This window comes from Aplidium turbinatum, chromosome 17, assembly GCF_918807975.1.
Source record: "Aplidium turbinatum chromosome 17, kaAplTurb1.1, whole genome shotgun sequence".
In the NCBI taxonomy this organism is placed as follows: Eukaryota; Metazoa; Chordata; class Ascidiacea; order Aplousobranchia; family Polyclinidae; genus Aplidium; species Aplidium turbinatum.
Genome location: NC_137488.1, coordinates 21,719,813 through 21,738,330, shown reverse-complemented (window position 1 = coordinate 21,738,330; position 18,518 = coordinate 21,719,813). Strand labels below are relative to the sequence as shown.

The 18,518-nt window shown below is 36.7% G+C and overlaps 1 protein-coding gene and 1 pseudogene across 3 annotated transcripts in view; both read right to left on the bottom strand.

Moving 5' to 3' along the window:
* Window positions 1–1,064: 1,064 nt before the first annotated feature.
* LOC145786465 (protein O-mannosyl-transferase TMTC3-like) overlaps window positions 1,065–18,518 on the bottom strand; it is a 54,271-nt gene continuing 36,817 nt past the window's right edge. For all 3 annotated transcript variants that reach the window (XM_082598126.1, XM_082598125.1, XM_082598127.1), the window contains 7 exons: window positions 17,795–17,910; window positions 16,273–16,434; window positions 15,263–15,320; window positions 14,430–14,559; window positions 10,748–10,899; window positions 2,911–3,029; window positions 1,065–2,274 (listed from right to left, as the gene is read on the bottom strand). In XM_082598126.1, the coding sequence (XP_082454252.1) occupies window positions 1,972–2,274; window positions 2,911–3,029; window positions 10,748–10,899; window positions 14,430–14,559; window positions 15,263–15,320; window positions 16,273–16,434; window positions 17,795–17,910 (1,040 nt within the window). In that variant the 3' untranslated portion in view covers window positions 1,065–1,971. The remainder of the gene's footprint in view (window positions 2,275–2,910; window positions 3,030–10,747; window positions 10,900–14,429; window positions 14,560–15,262; window positions 15,321–16,272; window positions 16,435–17,794; window positions 17,911–18,518) is intronic.
* Window positions 5,317–7,901, bottom strand: LOC145786815 (uncharacterized; annotated as a pseudogene).

Below are 18,518 nucleotides of genomic sequence, written 5' to 3'. Positions count from 1 at the left end.
CCCAAAAGTATTGACAGATGCGCCTTCAACTGCCAAGTCAATTTTCTCCGTGTTTCTTTTGACAACAGTAAGTTTGGCGAGGCGAGCAAAGTCCATCTTGATGTGGTTACGGGTAGCACCTGTGTCGATGAGCCCTCTTCCAGAAACACCATTGATTGTGACAGCAACATTAACTTTGTCGTCATCAGAATTTTGCATAGGACACAAGACAGCAAGATTTGTTGACTCGTCACAAGCAGCTGCTGTAAGTTTTGGCGTTTCCTTAGAACCCCTCTTCATTCGACAAACTTTAGCGAAATGCCCCTTCTTTTGGCAGGTAAAACAAATGCAATCTTTCGCTGGACAGTTTGCCCGAGAGTGCCGTTTAGCACCACAAAAGAAACACATCTCTAGCTTCATGGCGGCACACTCACTTTTATAAGGCGTCCTTGCGGTAGAAACGTTTTCAGCAAGAGGGCAAGCGATAACATCCTGAGCATCCGGTGTATGGTACGACTCGGCATTTAACCGGGCATCATTAAGTGCTCGAGCTTTGTCGAATGCTTGCTGAAGTTGCAGCACATTGTCTTCCAGCAGTCTCTGACGAATATACGCAGAGTTAATTCCAGCAATAAAAGCATCTCGAACGGCTGTTTCTTTGTTTTCCTTAAGACTAACGGCTTTAAAATTGCAGTCGGTACTAAGTTTCTGCAGCCTTTGAAAAAAATCTTCGAGAGGCTCACCCAGCTTTTGCCGACATGTATTAAGCTTGTGTCTAGCGAAGACCTCGTTTCCCGGCTTCAGATACATCCCTTCAAGACGTGCCAGGACATCGTCATAGGTTGTGGCTTCACTGATGAGCGAGTACACGGAAGTATTTAGAAGGTTGATCAGAACGGCCAGTTTGTCATCGTCGGTAGCGTCGTCGATTCTCCTGACGTAGTTTTGAAAGGTAACTTTACAGTGTTCCCACTTCCTAGCAGCTTCAGGTGCATTTGGATCAACATCAAATTCTTTTGGCCTCAAATGCTTATTCATGTTATTAAGTGAATAAATTGTTGTATAAAGTAGACTCAAGATTAACCTAACATAAGGCTTTATTCACTTAAAACGAAACATCTGAAAACATAAAGTACAATACAATAAGATACTCTTACGTATAGCTTACACCAAACCACAACCATCTTCACAGCTGACAACACTAACTGAAAGAGCGTCTACAACAAAAGAGAGAGAAACTAAATTAGGACGTTTGCTTTTAGCAGAAGTCGTGAACAGCAAACGGCAAGGAAAGGAGTTGATGCTCAAGGCAGAAACTGTAACAAGAGTTGTTCCTCTCATCACACCTAACAAATTAAAAGTAACCTAAAAACACAAAGTGACTTTTGGTAACTTTATAACTTCTTAAATATTGACTCCACAACCATGAAATTTTGGTTCTACATTTCTTTTGTTAATTGGTACAACTAAAAAAAAAGTAACTTTAGTAACAAAAAATCGCCCTACTAATGAGGTATAAAAGATCAATTTTAGACGATTTCGAATTTTGGCCTATTATAGAAAAGCTGCTGCCATTATAGAAAAATGGCCAAAACTCACTATTGCCAAGGGGGAATCATAGGGCTTTTTTTTGGTGACTCCACATCATCAATAGAACCACCTGGCAAAGTTTCAGCTTAATATTATTTTTTCCCTGGTTTGACCATATTTTTACGTTCAGCGACTGGACTATCAAGGCACAAAAAGATGGTTATTTCAGCGCCAGATAAAAACCCCGCTGCCGCTCCACATGCCCATAAAAATCAACACTTGTAACAAGAGCGGGTAAAATATAATTCAATCCACAACAAAACACTAAAATGAGAGGAAGGCGAGCTTGCATTCCAGCAGGTGCCAATATGCAGCGATTGTCAAACCAAGCTCGAGGCCGAAACCTGGGCACACCGCTGATCACCAAACAGTGCGATTGTTAACTCACAACCAAAATGATTATTACAATTGTGTTTCGAGTTCATCGAGAAATTTTAAAGCGTTTTCTTTCAATGATGATTGAGTGCAGGCTTTTGTTCTTGCTTTCACTTTTAATTGAATTTCTTTCAATCGAGCAACAGCGGAGGCTGCTTTTGTTAAACTGACATCAACATTGCCATCATTTTCCATGTTTTTAAGTGAATCGCTTATCTTCCGCGCTTCTTTAATCTCGTCTGTCTCTTCTTTCTCCTTCACTTTTTTAGATTGCTTTCCATCTGGTTGGGCAACATAAATGACGTCATCTCCAGTTCTGCGGGACTTTTCCTGGAAATGAGACATTATGAGAAATTAAATCCTCCATGGTAAAAGAATGGGTCATAAAATTAGCTAAAGAGATGACTTAGCTTTCAGATAAATGTTTATGATGAAACGCAAGAAGGATACAGCGGATCAATTTCATGTTTTTACGTGAAACGTTTTGGTGGACTGTTTGCTTTGTTGTGTCATAAACGCACAAAAGCAGTAACATACGAATTAACATTATTTATTGATAATGAATAAATAAAATAATGTATAAATAATAATCATAAATTCATAATAACAATTAATTTATAATAAACAAAACCCGATGATGATGATGGCATTAATATACAAAAATAATTATTGTAAGTATGTATGTTTTTACTTTGAGCCAATATAGTAAAATATAATTGTTTCTAATTATCAAGTTTATTGCAAATATAAATTCCTTAATGAAGGCCATTATAAGCTGAAAACGTTCAATGCTTTTCCAGAGTATTGTTACTTTTTGTGTCTGACTAAATTTAACATAAATTGTAAAAGTTTTATCACAAACAGAATTGAAACCACTGACAACTATGGTAGTGAGTTTGCATGAAAGATCTCTGAACATTTGAGTGACAGGCTGCTAGGCAGCTGATGATTTCACAAAGCCCCAACCTGCACATCGCCCGCATCTGGTGAATTTGCAACTTTAAAATTAGTTTCTTCTCGTTTTATTGCAGCTTGCTCCTGAATATCTTTTTGACGTATTTGTCGCCGAACAAGAGCAAGATTATCTGAAAGTAACAGCTTTTGTCGCATCTTCCAACGAATCATGGGAAAGCATTTTCCAAAAAATCATAAAAAAACATCTTCCAATAAATCATAGGAAAGCATCTTCCAACGAATCATAGAAAAACATCTTCCAATGAATCATAGAAAAACATCTTCCAACAAATCATAGGAAATCATCTTCCAATGAATCATAGGAAAGCATCTTATAACGAATCATAGGAAAACATCTTTCAATGAATCATAGGAAAGCATCTTCCAACGAATCACAGGAAAACATCTTCCAACAAATCATAGGAAAGCATCTTCCAACGAATCATAGGAAAGCATCTTCCAACAAATCATAGGAAAGCATCTTCCAACGAATCATAGGAAATCATCTTCCAATGAATCATAGGAAAGCATCTTATAACGAATCATAGGAAAACATCTTTCAATGAATCATAGGAAAGCATCTTCCAACGAATCACAGGAAAACATCTTCCAACAAATCATAGGAAAGCATCTTCCAACGAATCACAGGAAAGCATCTTCCAACAAATCATAGGAAAGCATCTTCTAATGAATCATAGGAAAGCATCTTCCAACGAATCATAGGAAAGCATCTTCCAACGAATCATAGGAAAACATCTTCCAACAAATTATAGGAAAGCATCTTCCAACGAATCATAGGAAAGTATCTTCCAATGAATCATTGGAAAGCATCTTCCAACAAATCATAGGAAAGCATCTTCCCACGAATCATAGGAAAACATCTTCCAACGAATCATAGGAAAGCATCTTCCAACGAATCATTGGAAAGTATCTTCCAATGAATCATAGGAAAGCATCTTCCAAGGAATCATAGGAAAGCATCTTTTAACAAATCATAGGAAAACATCTTCCAACAAATCATAGGAAAGCATCTTCGAACGAATCACAGGAAAGCATCTTCCAACGAATCATAGGAAAACATCTTCCAATGAATCATAGGAAAACATCTTCCAACGAATCATAGGAAAGCATCTTCCAACGAATCATAGGAAAGCATCTTCCAATGAATCATATAAAAACATCTTCCAACGAATCATAGAAAAACATCTTCCAATGAATCATAGAAAAACATCTTCCAATGAATCATAGGAAAAACATCTTCCAATGAATCATAGGAAAACATCTTCCAACGAATCATAGGAAAGCATCTTCCAATGAATCATAGGAAAGCATCTTCCAATGAATCATAGGGGGCATTCTTAGTGTACTGTAGCAGGAAAATGGCAAAAGTTAACCCAACCTCTCAGATTTTCCTGAAATTTGGTACAGTTGTAGAACTTTTTATGCTGATTCCAAAAATGTAATTTTTTTGAAAATTGGTCTATGGAGTACGAAGTTACGGGTCGTTGAAATTTCCCACTTTTTGCAGGTAATTGGCAACAAAAAACACATAAAAATCATTATGAATATAACTTTGAAAAATATATTACCATTATAGTAGTTACAGAAGCATTTTTCTTTCTAAAAGTGATTTAGTATAGTGTTGTGTCATAATATTATCATACAAAACTGATCTTACTTTTTGCTTTTCACAATTTCAAAGGGGTTAGTTAAAACCAATTTTTGTAATCAGTCATGCGTAACGCAAAATTCAAACCCCTGTATATTCTGGTGCATAGCAGCTATCTTGTCACATGATACCTCATTTGATTCGCCTTGAGAAGAATACAATGTTAAAATATCTCTATGACTTATTTTACCTTATTCAAAAAAATGGGTGAAATGTCGGTGCTGGTGTACAAGTCCCCCCCCCCCCCCCTTGGCAACTCATGACAAAGACAGGACGCAACCAAACATATAGGGTGAAACTACTTTCATACCTTTGCTTTACTGTTCACACACTTCAACCCACATGTTTTGGTCAATTCCTTTTTGTCATGAGTTGCCAAAGGGGGGGGGAGACGTATACCAGCTCCGAAATGTCCATTACATAACAAAAGTGTTTTACAGACTCAATATCTCACTCCTTTTATCAACCGTGCAAAAAATTCATATTTCTGTACATTTGATGTGATAGCATAATTCCCTAAGATCTCTAAAAAGGAAGAATGTTATCTAATAATTCAACATGCATCCGTATATCCTACCCAGCACTAAACGGTCAGCGTAAATACAGCAAGCACACAAAATTGTACACTTTCATCAAAGGAAAAAGAGTTTCTGCTCACACTCAGCACTGTTTCAAATTGTGCTTTATATAAACTACACAGCTACATTGTCATTTGTACTTACAGAAAAGTAATGTTAATTAAGCCTTGACATCATGATTTATTTTGGAAAGACAACCATTTTGTGTGTAATTTTTCTTTGCATCCAGCTGAAAGGTGATATTGCCCTCGAGTGGTAGCAAGCGTGGGAACATCAATCATGCACAGAACATGCTGGAAGGGAACCCAGCAAACATCTTCATGTTGTGGCCAATGAAATGATCGAGAAGGACCATTTGGGTGCATGCACTCAACTAAGGCGTCATCGTTTATTCCATCAACTTTTTTCATAACACCAATGTACCATTTTTGGTCATACACAATGCAAACAAATTGACCTTCCGCTATTTGCAGTGGTGAAGATATAGTTGAATCTGATTGTGATGTTGTCACCAAAGCAAATTGTGCATCACTGCTTACTCTTTTCATCCCTAATCTCCCAGAGTTGAGTGGCTTGAAGTAGTGGAATCCACGAGTTCCTTTGATGGTCGTAGCGTGAATAAATCGATCATTAAGTTGTATTTTAAAATTATCCAATTCTTGTTTAGAAAGTTGAAAAAATGAGATATTTGGCAATTTTTCTGTGCAATGTGTGATCATAGCAGTAATATTAGTGATCTGATCGCTTAATGGTCTTCTAAGACTCTCCATTGCAGTACTACGTTTAACGGTGCCACCAATGCCATCACAAGGTGATTTACCATGGCTGGTGGCAAAAAAAGACCAAGCTGCTTTAACACCAAAATCATTTTCATGTTGGCAGAGGTTAGAAAAAGATTTTTTGTTTTTATATTGTGCTGCACACCCATCAGTAAAGTATTCTACACTTTGGAGATTTTGGATCTTTAGTCTCAGAAATTCAATCGTTTTCCTCTGAATTAGGTAAACCATCACAACATCATGTTGTAATTCTTCAGAAAGAAAGCAGATACTCGTATGTTTCAATTCATTATCATCAGTTTTGTAGTAACATACGACAGGGTGCACAGTGCATGTTTGATGAGTCCAGTGGAAACCCTGGGCTTCATCTTGGACATGAAATGCATAGTTTTCAGCGAAGTCCATTAAAACAATAGCTGTGCTTCTATCAAGTGATTCTTTTTTCTGTTTTAAATAGGAAGACTGTGCATGAGAAATGAAGTGGTGTGGTATATTAGTTTCAAAATTTTAGAAATAAGTAATTTAATAAATTCTGTAACTGGTATATAACTGTTGTGATGTTAGTTCAGTTCGATCGACAGTAGTCCATTGTTTAAAAGAAATTTCTTCATGTGTGTCTTCAAATTTGTTGCTGACAAGTTGTCGAATTACTTCCACACCAGGGCATTGGTCATATCGTTGTAGCATACATTCTTTATTGTTCACGTTACAAACTGCAAGTCCAATTAGCTCTTTGTATGTTTCTTCGATTTGAGCAGAATGCAACAAAAAGGCAATGTTCTGGTGTATAGTACATACACAGACAGAATGTGTCCCTGATGCTCCAGCACCGACACACCATTTTGGCCTCAGAGTACAAAATGTTGAAAATCCAATATTCGTTTCTGGGTTTTGGTCTTTAAATGCTACATAAAGCTCTTTTAACGTGCACAGCAGTTACCTCTTTTGTTCGTATTGGTTCTTTCTTATGCTAATGCGATCCTTCATCCCAGGCATCACTCTGGTATTTTCATTATTCTGATAAAACTGCTTTACTTTTTCAACAATATCTTCTGAAAGAGAATTTCCTTTGCGAGGCAATGGCAATGAACAAATACCGCTGGATTTTTCAAGCAAACAAGCTATCCTAACCATTCGTTCGCTAACAGAAAACTCTTCTGCAATCTTCTTTCTAGACCAGTTACTAGGTGCCATTGTTAGAACTTGAATTTTTTGAGCTCTAGTGCAATCACTGTTAATTTTTTGTTTCATTTTAAAAATCATATCTTCAAATGATATATTTTTGTTTTCATTATCGTTGTTCTTGGTGCTGTCACATTCCTCCTGCAGTTTTGTATCATCAAAATTTAGCGCATTAGATATTTTTGCACGAAATGAATGATTAATTAGGTCTAGTTTTCTCTTGCCATATTTTACTTTACTAGCTGAAGGAATACTGTGTAATTTGATTGGTGACTCTCCAATTTTTTGCAAAGTTTCATTGATATTGTTAAATGATTCATTAGAATTTACGCTGCATTTGATTTCATCGATTTCGCTATCAGTGGAACTGGAAACTTCATTGAATGTGTTCTCGGCAGTTTGCTCTATGGCTTCTAGAATCTTTGCTTTGCAATTGATGCATATTTTATTTCCTGGGGCAACATTCAAATGACTGAGTCGAGATTTGATGGCATAATAAAATTCCAAAGATATAGGACGCAAACTTTTATTCTTGATAGGTTTTCTGTGAATGTGAAATGGATCACAACATTTTGTTTTTAGAGCTGAATAACGGTCAAGATAGCTGTACTTGTGGAAAATACAAATACAACGCAGAAAACATTCCGATCCTGTTTCTGCCGCAACACGAATATTCAGTAGCTCTCTCTCATCGATAGGCAAATCGTCCATAGCTAATACACCCTGCTTTTGTGTAGCATATGACTTCTTGTGACATTCTGTGTTTAGTAGGGCACCAACACCACAAGTCTCCATCTTCAGTGTGTAGTTTAAGTTATTTTACAGCTAGAGTACTCTTACAATCAATAAGTTACATACACTTTTTAAGAAAAATCTGCAAAAATATTTTTTTTATTTCAATTCATCATAGCTTGAAAACAAAGAAATAAGTCATGGCAACATTTAAAACAAAGCAACTCCTCAACACAGAATGGCCCGATTCGGTGAGTCCGATTCGGTGAGTTCCCTATTCGGTGAGAGCCTTTTTCGGTGAGAGCCCTATTCGGTGAGTTTTTTTTTAAATTATTGCGCGCCGTAGCCTAATTATCATTACCGTTATAGGGATAGGGGTTAGGGGTTTGGGGTTAGGGGTTTGGGGGTTTTGGGGGGTTGTCGGGTTTGGGGCGTTTGGGGGGGGTTTGGGTTTTTTTGGGGTTTATTGGGGGTTTGAGTTTTTGGGGTTTGGGGTTTTGGGTTTGGGGTTGGGGGTTTGGGGTTAGGGGTTTTAATTAGGCTACGGTACCCGATAATTTTCAAAAAAAAATTCAAAAAAATCACCGAATAGGGCTCTCACCGAAAAAGGCTCTCACCGAATCGGACTCACCGAATAGTAGCAGACCCCCTCAACAAGACCTTTCATTTGAGCCATTACTCAACTTTCTAGCTGCTATGCACTGGATGCTATATGCTTTCGAAGTTAGTGTTACGCATGTATGCACACACTCTCACCCCTGGACTGAGACCCCCGTAATTAACCCATTCGAAGATTAAACGTGTCAAAACGGCTGAAAACCTCTTAAACATAACTTGGAGCATTATTATGCCAAGTTTCATGACAACACCACTTAATACAAGAAAGATATTCCATATTTTGAATTAATGTTCATAAAAAATAATGTACGTTCCGCTTCAGTAGTTACAAAACCACTAAATTTTGAAAGTCCGTAACTTCGTCATTTATTGACTAATTTCAAAAAAAAAATTGTGTTGGAATCAGCGTTGTTTACTCTACAAGCACACAAAATTTCAGGAACATCTGAGAGATTGGGTTAAATGGCCTGGATCACTTGACAGAGAATGACCCATAGGAAAGCATCTTCCAACGAATTATAGGAAAGCATCTTCCAACAAATCATAGGAAAACATCTTCCAACGAATCATAGGAAAACATCTTCCAACAAATCATAGGAAAGCATCTTCCAACGAATCATAGGAAAACATCTTCCAACAAATCATAGCAAAGCATCTTCCAACGAATCATAGAAAAACATCTTCCAACGAGTCATAGAAAAACATCTTCCAATGAATCATAGGAAAACATCTTCCAACAAATCATAGGAAAGCATCTTAGAACGAATCATAGGAAAGCATCTTCCAAGGAATCATAGGAAAGCATCTTCCAATGAATCATAGAAAAACATCTTCCAACAAATCATAGAAAAACATCTTCCAATGAATCATAGAAAAACAGCTTCCAATGAATCATAGAAAAACATCTTCCAATAAATCATAAGAAAGCATCTTACAATGAATCATAGAAAAACATCTTCCAATGAATCATAGGAAAACATCTTCCAACAAATCATAGGAAAGCATCTTCCAACGAGTCATAGGAAAACATCTTCCAATGAATCATAGAAAAACATCTTCCAATGAATCATAGGAAAACATCTTCCAACAAATCATAGAAAAACATCTTCCAACAAATCATGGAAAAACATCTTCCAATGAATCATAGAAAAACAGCTTCCAATGAATCATAGAAAAACATCTTCCAATAAATCATAGGAAAGCATCTTCCAATGAATCATAGAAAAACATCTTCCAATGAATCATAGGAAAACATCTTCCAATGAATCATGGAAAAACATCTTCCAATGAATCATAGAAAAACATCTTCCAACGAATCATAGAAAAACATCTTCCAATGAATCATAGAAATACATCTTGCAATGAATCATAGAAAAACATCTTCCAATGAATCATAGGAAAACATCTTCCAATGAATCATAGAAAAACATCTTCCAATGAATCATAGAAAAACATCTTCCAACAAATCATAAGAAAGCATCTTCCAACGAATCATAGGAAAATATCTTCCAACAAATCATAAGAAAGCATCTTCCAATGAATCATAGGAAAACATCTTCCAACAAATCATAGGAAAGCATCTTCTAACAAATCATAGGAAAATATCTTCATACAAATCATAAGAAAGCATCTTCCAATGAATCATAGGAAAATATCTTCCAATGAATCATAGGAAAGCATCTTCCAACGAATCATAGGAAAACATCTTCCAACAAATCATAGGAAAGCATCTTCCAACAAATCATAGGAAAATATCTTCCAACAAATCATAAGAAAGCATCTTCCAATGAATCATAGGAAAATATCTTCCAACAAATCATAAGAAAGCATCTTCCAACGAATCATAGGAAAGCATCTTCCAACGAATCATAGGAAAACATCTTCCAATGAATCATAAGAAAGCATCTTCCAATAAATCATAGGAAAACATCTTCCAACAAATCATAAGAAAGCATCTTCCAACGAATCATATGAAAATATCTTCCAACAAATCATAAAGAAAGCATCTTCCAATGAATCATAGGAAAACATCTTCCAACAAATCATAGGAAAGCATCTTCCAATGAATCAAAGGAAAGCATCTTCCAATGAATCATAGGAAAGCATCTTTTAACGAATCATAGGAAAGCATCTTCCCATGAATAACGAAAAGCATCTTCCAACGAATCATAGGAAATCATCTTCCAATGAATCATAGGAAATCATCTTCCAATGAATCATAGGAAAGCATCTTCCAATGAATCATAGGAAAACATCTTCAAATGAATAACAGGAAAGCATTATACCCTGACCTTGAATGTAACTTTCATGGGGAGCCATCGCGTAAACACGTAACAAGCACGACTCTGCTTCTTTCAGCTGTTGCAGTTCCACCAGTGTGACACAATAATTGTGCTGTCCCTCTATGTTTTCTGGCTCAACTTCAATCAATCGGGTATAGGCTCTGAAATTGTTTGCGTATAAAGCATTGCTTAGCACAGTTCCTTTTACAAACTTTCCAGGGCGCATTTAGCCGAGAAGATAAATATAATTAGTCCTTGATTTCATGGCGATATAGATAGACCTTCTATATCTTTTTCAATGATCTAATCACAGTGATTCTCAATCTTTTTTGCGGCGGGTCAAATACTCAGCAAAAATAAAAAGCGAAGATGTAGCAACCCAATTTTTGTCACTTAATTTGTCGTAAGCTTAATTAAGTTATTTTCCGTTGTTAGAACTAAAACCAAAACAGGCTCTACTACTACAACTACTAGAACTACAACCAACTAGATCTAAAACCAAAACTAAAACTACAACCAACTAGATCTAAAACCAAAACTACAACCAACTAGAACTAAAACCAAAACTAAAACTACAACCAACTACCAGACTTGGACAACTTTATAATTTTAGTTGTCTAATGCGATGAGTTAGAGCAAAACGTAAGTAGTTCTAATGCTAATCCAAATTGGTAAAAACTTGTTTACTCTAATTCTAGTTTTAATCTAATCTCCAGTTTTGCTAAAAATTCTATTTTTTTCAACAGTGCTTTTCAGCAAATGAAAGGACAACTTGTGCAAGGAAAATGCAATAACGCGATCAAGATCAAAGTGTCATACTGTCATTCTATCGCTTAAGTAGCGAAGTCATTAAAAACTCGATTTATCAATTCACCTACATCACGATGTCTATTATGACGTAAATGGTTTTGGTGCAGTGACAGGGGAATGACACTTTGATCTAGAGTTGCCATAGTAGTGTTTTTATCCAATTAGAAAAAGATATGTGACGACTGCGTCAAACTAATTCTAATCTAGTTCAAATTCTACTCTCGTTTGCGAAAACTAGCTCTAATTTCAAGTCTAGTCTAATTTGTAAAAACTAGAATAACTGTAATTCTAATTCTAATCTAATTTTAAAAATTTAAAAAAATTCTAGTTGTCCAAGTCTGCCAAGTAGAACTAAAACCAAAACTACAACCAACTAGAACTAAAACCAACTAAAACTACAACCAACTAGAATTATAACCAATACTACGACAGTAAGCGACCCAGTCAAACGGAATGACGACCCAGTTTTGGGTCGCTACCTAAGGAATGCGAAGCACTGATCCGGTGCAAGGATTTTCAGGCAAGATCTTGTATTGGTGGATCTTGGTTTGCCGGCTTTATACCATCAAAACACTGGAGTGCATTTTATCGACTTTAAAACTTCTTTGGAACATGCAAATGTACAACAGCTCAGGCCCCCAAGCTCGTCTACTATCACGGCGACCAAGCATGAACTACGAGAGCCTCTTTCCAGTGGCCGAATTGTGGCACCCGGCGAATGACACTGCAACATTTTCTGAGGATGACACTGCAACATTTTCTGAAGATGACACTGCATCCTTTCCTGAGAATGACACTGCAACATTTCCTGAGGATGACACTACAACATTTCCTGAGGATGACACTGCAACATTTCCTGAGGATGACACTGCAACCTTTCCTGAGGATGACACTGCAACCTTTCCAGAGGATGACACTGCAACATTTCCTGAGGATGACACCGCAACTTTTCTTAAGGATGACACTGCAACCTATCTTGAGGATAACACTGCAGCCTTTCCTGAGGATGACACTGCAACATTTCCTGAGGATGACACTGCAACCTTTCCTGAGGATGACACTGCAACATTTCCTGAGGATGACACTGCAACCTTTCCTGAGGATGACACTGCAACATTTCCTGAGGATGACACTGCAACCTTTTCTGAGGATAACACTGCAACCTTTCCAGAGGGTGACACTGCAACCTTTCCAGAGGATGACACTGCAACCTTTCCTGAGGATGACACTGAAACTTTTTCTGAGGATGACACTGCAACCTTTCCTGAGGATGACACTGTAACCTTTTCTGAGGATGACACTGCAACCTTTCCCTGGGGATGACACCAAGGATGGATCCAGGGGGGGGGGGAGTGCGGGGGGGTGCGCACCCCCCAAAAATTTCAAACTGCTATTATTTTAATAAATTAATGGTAATAAGATCTAATAGTATTACTTTATATTTTGATAGATCATAGCATTTTATATCGGGTGCAACCTAGTTCGTACCCTGAAAAGATCGAGTAAAAAAATTAAAAAAATCCGAAGTCGCTGATCGCAGTTTACGCAAATTTTTAAAATTTTCTCCCTGAAAAGATCGAGAGAAAAAATAGCACAAACCGAAGTTGTTGATCGCAGTTTCTGCAAACAAACAAACTGAAAAGATCGAGAGAAAAAAATAGAACACAGTCGAAGTCGCTGATCGGAGTTTCCGTTTTTCCGCAAACATTTTAAAATTTCCGGCAATGATCCTAAGAGTTTGCCGAAGTCCTGATCGTAGTTTCAGCAAACATTTTAAAAGGGTTGGGGTTAGGAAAAGATCGAGAAGATAAAATTAAAAATAGCCGAAGTCGCTGATCGGCAAACAAACTGAAAAGATCAAGAGAAAAAAATAGAACAAAGCCGAAGCCGCTGATCGTAGTTTCCGTTTTTCCGCAAACATTTTAAAATTTCTGGTAATGGTCCTAGGAGTTTGCCGAAGTCGCTGATTGCAGTTTCCGCAAACATTTCAAAAGGGGTTAGGGTTAGGAAACGATCGAGAGAAAAAAATTAAAAATAGCCGAAGTCGCTTATCGGAGTTTCCGCAAACAAACTTAAAAGATCGAGAGAAAAAATAGAACCGTTTTTCCGCAGTTTCCGCAAACATTTTAAAAGGGTTAGGGTTAATCGGAGTTTCCGCAAACATTTTAAAATTTCCGGTAATGATCCCTAGAGTTTTTGTTTGTTTGCGAAAACTGCAATCAGCGACTTCGGCTTTTTTTAATTTTTTCTCTCAATCTTTTCAGGGTATGAACTGAGGGTACGAACTGTTCAGGGTACGAACTAGGTTGCATACTTTTATATCAGCATGTAACGAATTGATGCTGTGTAGATTAAGGAATGTGTACCAATGGAAATAATCATGTGTTTTGTACTGCTCATGTTTTTAAACTTTAGAATATTTCCCAAAATGTCATCACGTTCTTGAATTTTGTTATACCATAAGTCTTTTTTATTCATGCTTGTTTTTAAGACTTGATTTTTCATGCACACTTTCTCCGTTTTCAGGTCTTTATAAATATTAAACAAAAACATCTGTATAAACAACATGAATGCTTATCAGTATGCCAAACACAGCAGAGACACATTTTGAGAGTGCCACACTGACGGACCTCCTTGAATGAAAATAGATTTCAGCAGCACCCCCCCAAAAATTAGAGGCTGGATCCATCCCTGGATGACACTGCAACATTTCCTGAGGATGACACTGCAACATTTCCTGAGGATGACACTGCAACCTTTCCTGAGGATGACACTGAAACTTTTTCTGAGGATGACACTGCAACCTTTCCTGAGGATGACACTGCAACTTTTTCTGAGTATAACACCACAACTTTTCTTGAGGATGATATTTCAACCTTACCTTTGTGCCTGGGTCGCATTCTTCATTTGTTTGAGCATGACATCCCCATAAAGTAGCAACCCCTTAGCATGGTCAGGGTGCGCTTGTAGCAGCTTTTCAATAGCTTGAATGCAATCCACCATTCTTTCGCCTAATGTAATAACATAAACATAAAACGTCCGAAATTGAGATCATTAACAGTAGACATGCATGCAATGCGCGGTTCAATATTGAACAACTTGATCACTTCCGGTTGGTTATTTAGAAAACCTACTTAAAATAGATGCTGTATAACTAAACTAACCAATCACAAAGCAAACAGTTTTTCACACTTCTCAGGCGGGGAAATTTTTTTCTCAGAAGAGAGTTGCTTTACTGTTAAAATTGTTTGCCATCGCAATGTCAGGCTAATTTTAAATAAATTTGTTTCACACATTAAAACTCTGCACAATGTGCGTTCTGAGATTTTCCTTGTGTTTCTTGTCGACTTAGATAAACAAAATTAAAAGATTCATTGAAATCGAAATAAAACATAGTTTTGAATAAATTAACATTTGTTCAGTGTTTTTCTTCATGAATCTGCAAATGCCACCTTCTGCTGCAGCATGAAATATTGCACTTCTTTTATGAAACGCACACTCTTATGGACATGTTTGGCCTACTTATAGCTTCGTATAAATTTCTTCTTCCGTTTACTTCATACAAATTACAAATCCTTGTCAATTCAAAGTATGACCAAAATAAAAGGAAACATCAACATCAACCATGAATCTCACAAAACAAAATTTCATGTAAACCAACAAAACGTAACAACTCTTGAAGCGATTCCTTTTAATTGTTTGAAGAGTACGCACCCATTAAGGAATAGACATATGCAATGTTGAAAAGGCAGGTTTTTCGGGTGGGTTCAATCTGCAAAACAAACATTGAATTAGCTCTTTGTCTAGGTTAATCAACGAATGTCTAGAATCTAGATGAACCAACTAGAACTAAACAAAAACTAATGGAGAAGCTGAAACGATCAACAGAAATTTTATTTTGTTTCACATCACTAAGGTCACATTGTTCATCACTATCATCACTAAGGTCACATTGTTCATCACTATCATCACTAAGGTCACATTGTTCATCATCACTATTATCACTAAGGTCACATTGTTCATCACTATCATCACTAAGGTCACATTGTTCACTACTATCATCACTAAGGTCACATTGTTCATCACTAAGGTCACATTGTTCATCATCACTATCATCACTAAGGTCACATTGTTCATCACTATCATCACTAAGGTCACATTGTTCCTGAAACTTCATTGACCAAAACCGATTGAAGTTGTTAAATATGATAAATGGAAAATTTTACACTGATATTACGTGGATCAAAAGTAGATCGAGGGGGGGGAAAAACGTTGAATACATATTGCTAATTTAGTAGCGCGTTTAGCTTTTGACAATTACTTTGAAACGTAATGAGCAAAATAAACTCAAATTGACCACCAAAAGAAGGAACTTTAAATAGTTTTTAAATTGGTAACGTGATGAAACTGACGATGAACATTCTCTGTTTACACTCAAAACAATAAACAATAAACATTAAGAGAAAAAGTTTTAAAAAATAACAATTCAAATGTAACAAATCAATTTAAATTGGAAGAAGACTTTGGTTTAAATTTAACAGGTAGGCTTAGGCATATCTACTGCACGCTACTGAAATTGGATTATGCTTGAAAATACCAATGTATTCAACACCAAAATACATCAGTTGTATAACACTCAAACAATCTCGGTGATGATTCAAAATTTAGAGTATTTTTACAGATTCTTTTCTTTCTGCCTGATGTGTGGTGCCTAACGAATTCACCTTTAGAGCTTCTTTCCACCACTTAATAGCGGTAATGTATTCGCCAAGGTCCATACATATAGCGCCAGCAAGAGTTAACGCCAAGACATTATTAGGTTCAAGGTTTATAACTCGCTCTGTTCTGATCTTAGCTCGTTGCAAAAGACTTTTGTCCCCAGTTTCCTGAAACAACAACACTGGCTGATTCATTGTAGACGGAAAGTTTCTACCAAAGATGGTGGCGACAAACGCAGCAACAACAAATCATGAAAACATTTCACTGTGAGACATTTTGAGCGATACAGAATAAAAGATATGCAAAGTTCATATGCATCAAAATCTCATGAATATTATTACCATTAAGGGTCGAATGCAGAAAGGTAGCTCAAAACTAGTTTTAAGCAAGCTGGGCTTAGATAGTGGCTTGAGCCGAGTTTTGCGCTGCAGAAACTATTCTTACTTTAAGCCTAGCTTAAAACTCGTTTCATTCCAGGTTTTGAGCCACCAATTTAAGTCGCCAAAAAAGGCGACTTAACAGCGGCGGATCTTGACTTAAGCATTTTTGCAAACTGGATTTCAAAGGATTGCGGTGAAGTTGTGTAATCAGTTCATCGTGCAGGGCACTTTTTGAAGCTTGCTAAAATGTATATTCTCCGTCTGTAGAACACTGTAGGCCTTTCTGGAAATGCTGAAGCTTACTAGCAGCATTTCATACGACCAGGTAAAAGAGAAAATTCTGACCAGATTTATTTGAGTTACAGGTGGAATGTCCCTATTTAGACCCTTGACAAACCTCCAGATATTTTTGGTTCACTGCTATTTTTCAGTTACAAAGTTGTTAAAAAACAACTGCTGCTTGCAGGAGCGCCGGAACGAGTTTTCACTGGGAGGGGCAGGATTATGAAAAAAGGGCACTTTTTTTGCTGAAAGGCCCGTTTTTTTATAGTTTTAAAACAACATATAGCGATAATGCTCATCTTTCAGCTCATTATCGAGTAATGATACAAGTGTCAGGTATACAAAAAACAATGGAACGGAAGGGCATCATGCTATTATAATGATGTAACCTACAGTGATACAGAATTTTGTGTCGTGAATATTATGTTGAGGCAAAAATAAAAAAATTATAATTAGGCTGAAAGGAAATAGCAGAAATTACTATATTACAAAATGTGCAGTAGCTTACATGACCTTAAAAGGGCACCATTGCCCCACCATCCACACAAAAATTGAGAGCAGGGGGGGCATCCGCCCACCCTGCTTAAAACCAGTTTAAAACGTGGCTTAAAACCAGTTTTATTATGAAGCGCAGCTCAAAGGGTGGCTTGGCCAAGCGACCTTGCAAATTAGTTTCTGCAGCGCGCTCAAGTTTTAAACCGAGCTTGACTGAAACTCCGCTTGCCTGAGAAGAGCTTGGCGTTAAGTTAGGTTTATTTTGAGCTACCTTTCTGCATTCGACCCTAAGTCTTCAAAACTTTGCACATATTTGTCATCCATGAGGGCAATGTTTTTGCCAGAAAAGTGCAACCAAGTATTGACTTACCCGAAATATAACAGCAGAGTTAAACAAAGACTTGATGTGGTTGGGGTTGCTTATGATAGCGTAAGTGTAAGCCTCTACAGCAGCACTCCTGTTGCCAAGGTGGGCACTCACCACTCCTAGATATCAACAGATTATACAAGTTTCACAACTCACAAACATCCAACAGCATATTCACAATACAATGACTCTTAAAGTCAGCATCATACAAACTAAGATGAGATTTTGCACTTTCAATCTCAACCCGCAGTTTTTTGTTTGCTAACTGCAACTTGTTTTGAAAACTGGACTAAGCATATTGACACCAACTAAAAAAATTTCAAAAATTATTACAACAAAAAGCCTTTTAACGAATTGTTTAACAGCAAATTACTGGATTACTAACAAGTAAACTGGCAAAAACAAAACATTTTTGATAACTTACACTGGTCTACAAATTTCAACTTTTTTTTTCAGGTTTGGGTTTTGACAACTGATTTTGGCTAACTTTGGGGTGCTGAATCTGAAAATGAACTCAGATTTTCTCTATCACATCAAGTTTTCTTTCTATCGTTGCCATTATTAATGAAATTGACCAATTTTTACCCTTTTTAGTGCAGTAAAATGTCAAATAAAATTATTTTCTGACAGCTATAAACTTTCAAACATAGAGATATTTTTACACTAAATTCATAAATTGGTTCAGATTTCCTTTAAAATAAAAAAAATTCCTGTTATGATAATAATC